Source organism: Eleutherodactylus coqui, chromosome 1 (genome assembly GCF_035609145.1).
Source record: "Eleutherodactylus coqui strain aEleCoq1 chromosome 1, aEleCoq1.hap1, whole genome shotgun sequence".
NCBI lineage: Eukaryota > Metazoa > Chordata > Amphibia > Anura > Eleutherodactylidae > Eleutherodactylus > Eleutherodactylus coqui.
This window is the reverse complement of record NC_089837.1, coordinates 452,673,362-452,681,061: the sequence shown is the minus strand read 5'-3', so window position 1 is coordinate 452,681,061 and position 7,700 is coordinate 452,673,362. Positions and strand designations below refer to the sequence as shown.

General features: G+C 46.8%; 1 protein-coding gene across 1 annotated transcript; it reads right to left on the bottom strand.

The window, feature by feature from the left end:
* Window positions 1–603: 603 nt before the first annotated feature.
* On the bottom strand, window positions 604–4,967 carry TRIM13 (tripartite motif containing 13). The gene is made up of 2 exons (XM_066583765.1): window positions 4,785–4,967; window positions 604–1,843 (listed from the first exon to the last, which is right to left on the bottom strand). Exon 2 carries the CDS (start codon window positions 1,836–1,838, stop codon window positions 636–638), a length of 1,203 nt encoding a protein of 400 aa, XP_066439862.1. The 5' UTR covers window positions 1,839–1,843; window positions 4,785–4,967; the 3' UTR covers window positions 604–635.
* Between the last annotated feature and the right edge of the window lie 2,733 nt (window positions 4,968–7,700).

Below are 7,700 nucleotides of genomic sequence, written 5' to 3'. Positions count from 1 at the left end.
CATCTTTGGGAACATATAACATTTTGTTCACTTTGTATGCTGTTTTTTTCCCCATAGGCAATATAAACTAAATCTACAATTCAGGTCTGTTTTTTTTTTCATGGTGTTCACTGTGCAGTATAAATAATATATTCTATTTATTCCGGGGATCAGTACGATTACATAGATACCAAAATTCATATAATTTAATATCTTACTACTTTTTCACACCTTTTCTAAAAATCATGTATTTTTTTGTATGGTCACATTCAAAAGAACCCTAACATTTTTTTTCCCCCATCCACAATGCTGTTTTTTGGGGGTTTTTTTATGCAATTTTATTTTGGCAGGAATTGTAGTTTTTGGTACTATTTGATCGCTTTTTTAAAACTATTTTATTTCACAGTGGGCACTGTACGGGTTAAATGATGTACTAACTTTTTTCCGCGGGCTATTACAAACATGACGATGCCTGTAAAAAAGGCGTCTGCATCAGAATGAAGCCCATTAGTGACCGCTGCAAAAAAGGCATATGGTCACTAAAGGGTTAAAGAGCCTTTCATTATTTGTATATTTAAATCTACTTTCCCAACACAGAATAGAAACAGATCCATGACAAATAAATGTTAGAAACGATTTTTATAAAGGTTACAATTTCATGCAAGATTTGCCGCATGCTCCAGAAAAATCATGATGTAATATTTTAACCCTTTCAAAAGTAGTAAGAATAGTTCTACGAATAGTTCGTAATAAACGGCGGCTTCTTCCGCTATTCGCACGGCAACATTTGATGAGTACAAATAAACCTGGCGAATATGCTTATCATATGTCCGCCAAAAATCGGTAGGAGGCTCTGAAAAAAATGCCACCCATAGTCCAATGAGGAGGAGACAGAAAGCAGCTACTACTCGATAAGACAATGAAAATTTGGCTCGTGGTCTTTTCTGCTTTGTGGGGGCTTCCTGCGGTAAACACAGCTTATCCACATCTCCTAATTTTATATTATCCCATGTCTGAGTATCAAAATTTTTCATATACGACAAGACAGTCACGTTAGAGGCTGAAGGCAAAGGAGCCTTGAGAACGTCAACTTTTTCTCGGAATTCCTCGACCTGCTGGAGAAATAAAATTGGATCGGAGACATCCTTAAAGTTTTTGGCAATGACACAAGCCCGTTTCTGCTCATTGATAATGGTGTTGAGCTTATTGATTTCAGGGTCATACGCCTGCAGGACCTCAAGCCTCATGGTCTCAAAGTCCGAGAGGATTTCATTTTTCTTCTGTTCCAGTAATCCCTGCAACTTTTTAAAGTAATCCTTTACTCTGTCCGAGTCGGTCGTCAGCAAATGAAGGGTGTTCCTCTTGTTGGTCTCCAGGGTTTCCAGGCGCGCAGTCACATCTTTGCACTGAATTTCCTCGAAACTTTGAAAAATGAAGTCAAAAGAACTTTTTTCCCGCTTGTAAGCATCATTGATGGAGGAGAAGACATGGTCTTTGTGGTTTCCATTGGTGGCACAAAAACCACAGATCAGCTTCAGGTCTGTAGAGCAGAAGATGTTGAGAGGTTGACCGGTGTGCACCTTACACACCAGCGTCTTTGGAGTCGCCTTCATCTTATTGTACTTTTCCACAATTCCTTTCAGTAAGTAATTGACTTGAGGACTATTCACACCCATCGTGGAGATTTCTTTACGACATGTTGGACATTTGAAAGAGGGTCTCCATATCGGTCTGGAATTTCCTTCGAGCACACCTTCCAGGCATTTTTTGCAGAAATTATGTGCACAAGGTAGAACCCGAGGATCATCATAAAGGCTGCAGCAGATGGGGCATGTCAGCTCCTCTTCCAGTACCTCCATCACATCTTCAAGAAAACACAAGCATGAAAAGTTAACAACAGTATTCAAAATCTTTTGAAAGATTATCTGTGTGTGTAAATGGGCCTTTAGTGTGCCACTAGCCTTACAGGAAAGTCTAGAGCAGCAGGCTCTGCTATTCGGCCTTCTACAGTTAAGGCTGTTTTAGACACAATATTATTACTGAGCGATAATCGATGTGTTCTTTAAGCTCAAGGTGATGACTCAAACATTGAGCGATCACCTTGCGCTCCGAGCGGAGGATCCAGAAGACAAGCCGGGTGTCACCGCTTGTCTTCTGCATCCAGCTGTTCCCCGCTCGCAGCGCCTGGCTGTTATACAGCCGAGCGCTCCAAACGGGGCTTGGATAATAGAGCTGAACCGCTCTGTTCTCCATACCCAGCCTGTCATCAGGAAGCGGGATACAGCTGAAACAATAGCATTAGCTGTATCCCGCTGTGAATTCCTGATAAGGCGTGGTTTTTCAGCATGATGAAAGATCAACGACTGCTTAACGAAAACTGCATGATATCGGTGCAGTTAGACAATTTTTATTGCTCAAAAGACTGCTTTGAGCGAAAATCGTTGTGTCTAACACTCCAAGGAAAAAAAGAAGGCGCTGTGCCGGCAGGGAAGCCACTGCAGCAACCGGTAAGCCTCTCTTACTCACTGCCAGGACCTGAGAGGGGGGCGTGGGCTGGCTGTCAAGCAGACTGTATCTTGTCACCACCCACACTTCTGGTGGTGACAAGATACAAGAATACCAAGGGCCTTAGTACTTTTTTGAGCTTGTAAAAACATCATCACTTTCATGCTTTTTTTGGGTAGCATTATTTTTGTTCACTTTTTTGATGTTTCTTTTCTAGCATTCTTAGGTTAGTGACATCACATTTATTAGTCATGTGGTCTGAGAGCAGCTCAGTCCTATTTGCTGAGCTGCTGTACCAGGCACTGCCACAATAAACTTTAGGGCACTTGACCTGGCATGTGGTAAAGAGGCAGCGGACCCCCAGTGATCGGATACTGATGATCTATCCTAAGCTTACAACTTCAAAACCGGAGTCCAATTTTGAAACTAATACAGCTCGGACCTACTAAAGTCAATGTTTGTATTTACATGTGTGTTTTTTTTCATGGGCTGAGAAAAAAAAATGGTGGTGTGTCCCATTGTGGCCCAGAATTCCCTATTCATATCAACGGATGTATGTGTGTGCGCTCGATTATTTTTCACAAACTCACTGATTTCAATGGGGGGGTTTAAATTACATGAACTGTGCCAATCTTTTTTGAACACGCGTAAAAAATGGATGCATTAAAAACACAAACACTGATGTAAAACACACACTCTTACGGTGAAATCACACTCGCTCCTGTGAGTGTAGCCCTAATACATACCTCACATGCTTGCCTCCAGGACCAGGGCAGCACCGACCCTCTGGAACGCTCTACACCCCCCCCCCATCCTGACTGTGGAATAAGTTGGCGCTATACAAATAAGGCCTTGTGCCCACGGCCGGGTTGGATTTCACCTGCGAAATCAGACCTGGCGCCCTTCGGAAACCCCGTACTCACCCTCTCCGGATCCACTGTGAGTGTCTCGGCTGGCGAGCATGCGCAGTGCAACACATGGTGTGCCGGCGCTGGGCTGCGGAAGCATCACGGGATGGACAGCTTCCATTGACTGCAAAGGATGCCGTCTGTGCGATTTTCCGCACAGATTAGAACCTGCTGTTATTCTCCCTAGAAAAAATAAATAAAAAATACGCAATTCATTTTTGCTCGTGGGCAGGGGAGAATCATAGCATGTCTATCGACGGACATTGCTGCGGAATTGGCGGTGGGCATCCGGCCACGAATTCTGCAGCGATAATCCATCAGTGGGCCTAAAGATTATTAGCCTGAAGGCAACAGATATCGCGCACAGGAACGGCGATGCACCCACGGAGGCGAGGCGATCTTTTTGTAAAAAACGCCTCGCACCACTTCAGCAGAGTGGTGATCCTCCGGCGAGGTGCGACAAGTGTCTCCTACGGTCTTCAACGGAAACCTTGTATCGCACTTAATACACAGAACAGTGGTTTCTGGCCAGATTGAAAATAGGCGAGTTGTGACCCTGGAGTGGTTCCCATTGATTTCAATGGGTAAACACCGCCTCGTACTCGCGTGCACCCGCACGCCGCGCCGGCCCGTTGAACATGTGATACGAGGCGTTCTGAGGGATGCGAGGTGCGAGGAAAGAAAAACGCTTATGTATACGACCCCATTCAAAAGAATGGAGTTAATCTTCTTGCGAGATTAGTGCGTTCTGCAAAGCGCTAATCTCACTGAATGTTCTCAGCTGTGTGAAAGCGGCCTAAGGGGACTATTATATGTATTGGAGTGTCCCAACTGTCACCCAACATGGGAAAGAAGGAGCCGGCATGCTGGATTTAAACACCCTCCTCATGCTTTGTGCTTGCGGGAGATAAGCTGACTGCAGAGGGGTCTGGGGACAGCTAAATTCCTCCCTCCCATACACTAATATGTGTGTGTATATACATACATACATACACACATACATACACACACACACACACACACACACACACACACACACACACACACACACACACACACACACGTAAGTCAAGAGTAAACCGGTTATAGTTGCCCATAGCAACCAGTGCAGCTTTCAATCCTACAACTGCTGAGTCAAAATGAAAGCTGCGCTGTGATTGGTTGCTATGGGAGCTGCGCTGTGATTGGTTGCTATGGGAGCTACTAGATAGCAGCAGCCGCGGCGGCACGGAGATCAATACATCCCCGTCTGCTGGCGGCCGCCTTACAGACACAATGCAAGCATGGCAGCTCTGTAGGAACTCCAGCTTCCAACGAGCCGCCATGCCGGTGTACGGGTCAACAGTCTGCTAGTACGGCCGCACACACTGTACCCAGGCCCCCCGCTCTTACCCTATAGCGGCTGTGAGCAGCAGCCCCGCTGCTAGCAGGCATGGCAGGCTGAGTCCTTCCCCGGCAGCTAACGATAAGGCAAGCGGGAGGGTCCGACCATCCCTCCCCAACGCCCGGGAGCCTCCTCCCTCACAGCTACCGTGCCTCTTCGGGTGTGCCGGCTGTTGTGCCCAGCCTGTCATGAGTCTCTGCCCCGCCCGCTGTCATGGCGCCAGTGCCATGTGACCAACATCCTTCATGTCATGTCATGTGCGGCGGCTGCAGGGCTGTCGGTGTCCCCTGCACATTAACTGAAAGACCCCCAAACAACCGTCCCTGTGGGGTCACAATGCGGGGAGCCGAGGGCAGGCAGCCATGATTTGTGCCAGCACACTATGTATGAAAAGCCTCAGGTCACCACTGTCCAATGTGAGGGATCCCCAAATATAGGATATACCGTATACTGTGTGCTACAGAAGACGAGGGCGATGGTAGCCGCAGGGAACATGCACCACGGGCATCACAGAGTCCGCGGGCTCACTCACACCAGCGCATTTTCAGTCCGTATTACGCACGCTTTTGCATAAACCCCAGTGATCTGCATGGCGGTACTGAAACCGGCGAGGAAAAAATGACCTCATGCTCTATTTTGGGGCGTATTGCGCCCGTTCTAGTCTATGGGTTTATAACATACGCACGTCACATGCATACTTGCTGCTGATTTCACATAGGATGCTAGGAAGCGAAGAGAGGAGCCGCTCTGACATCATCTGCGTATAACACGCAGTAAATACACAGGCAATAGGTGGTGAATCACCAACGGCAGCGCTGCCATAGCGACGCACCCAGATTTCCTAGTTGGCTTTTGTTATCCATGCCACCATAAGCGTAGCTGCATAAGGCCGGGCTCACCCAGCGCATCCCAGCGGTGCGCCTGGCCATGAACCTGCGTGTGGTCACGTATGACAGTGGAATCGTACTGCGCATGCTCACGCAGGCGGTCATGCGCAGCAGACCTTTTTTTTTCTGTTTATATTTCCTGCGGCACTAAAATTGAGTGTGGGCTACGGGAATATCTGCGACCGCGGAGAATAATAGTCTCTATGTCGCGGATATCCACGGTAAAATAGTACATGATCTGAGCGGATTGCGCAAATCTGATCCACTAATGTAATTCAAAGTGTTTGATTGAACCGCGGATCAAATGCCCACGGAATCCACAATTCAAATCCGGTCCTGTGAGAGCAGCCTAACGAGTTTTAACCCCTTAAAGACTGCTCAGTGTGTTTTGGTCTCGTAGAACTAGATACTTTTTAGTATCCCATGTGGACTGCCAAAAGAATTTTTGCTGCGTTTTTTTTCCCGTCACACACGGCTTTATTTTGTTACCTTTTTCACTGAAAATGTTTTCTGTTTTTTTTTTTTTTATTTTGTTAGTGGGAATGTGTACAAAAAGCCCCCCAAAAAAGAGAGATTTTTTTTTTTTTACATTTATAGTTCTTTATTCGTACAATTATTATATTTGCATTACCATAAAGTACAGGAATGGGTTCCTCGTGTAGCTGCGGACATTTGGTATATAATTTGTATAATCTCAGATTGCAGAGTGGATATGGCGATGGTTTATGTTGACATTGGCGGTGGGTCGTTTTCTATTTTTCATATTTATTTTATTTAGTAATTTTTTAAACTTATTTTTTGGATCTTTTTTTAACATCTTAGTCCCCCCAGCTTGCTGAGCGCTATGTACCTTGCACAAGACACGGCAGAAGTGTTTAAAAAGTGCTTCTGACTTCCTCTCTGGGTCCCCGGCTATCTTTGACCCATCCTGCTTCTGCAGAAACTGTAATCCCATGCCATATTTTTACTATTGGCCGGGATTAGAGATGAGCGAGCACACTCGCTAAGGGCAATTGCTCGAGTGAGCATTGCCCTTAGCGAGTACCTGCCCGCTCGGGAGACAAGGTTCGGTTGTCGGGGAGTTGTGGCAGTCAGCAGGGGGGAGCGGGGGGAAGAGAGGGAGAGAGAGATCTCCCCTCCGTTCCTCCCCGCTCTCCCCCGCCGCCGGCAGCCGAACCTTTTCTCTCGAGCAGGCAGGTACTCGCTAAGGGCAATGCTCGCTCAAGCAATTGCCCTTAGCGAGTATGCTCACTCATCACTAGCGGGGATTAAAGGCCTGGACCAAGTGCCATAAATGTGGTCCTTAATGGATTAAAACCTCCCACACCATAAGTAAATGCAGCTGAGCAGTCTGGCGCACGGGCCAGATCGGCTTCCCTAGCTGTATCCACCTCTCCAGCCATCATGAGATGTGCGTGGCGGTACCCATGCATCGCTCGGAAATCTCACTTCGTAGCTGTGCGTCCGTAGATAAACCAATCAAATCTGGCCACAAATAGGATAACGTAAGTGCGCATGCGCCATGAGCTAACGGCACAGTCTGGGTGCGAGATTTCCAAGCGATGCTGAATGACGCCACCCACGTTACGCGGGTTACATGGGGCTGGAGAGGGGACACTGATGCTAAAAAGTGTAGCTAGGGGAGCTGGTCCGGCCCGCTCACAGGACACTCAGCTGCATTTGCATAAGGCACAGGAGTTTTTAAAACACCAATTATGTGGGTACGGTTTTCAGTGACATTGATAGCAAAGGCAGACTAGGAAAGCCCGGAACATCACTAAATGAGCAGCAAATACTCATATCTATACATTGTTAAAACGCGGCGTATACACATACGCCCATGTGAGGGAGTCCTTATGATTCTTTTATGCTGGCCGACTTGGCCTGATGTAACAGGTGCCAATCGACACATGTAGATCAGAACTCATTTCATTTTCTACACGGGACGAGAATTGGCTTATGGGAACAAACTATCACTAATATGATCATTCGTCCCCATAGGCCAATTGTATACCTCCCTGTTCACATGTACCGCTG

Coding starts and splice junctions, on each gene's coding strand:
- TRIM13 (XM_066583765.1), bottom strand. CDS start 1,838: ATGGAGGTACTGGAAGAGGAGCTGACATGCCCCATCTGCTGCAGCCTT.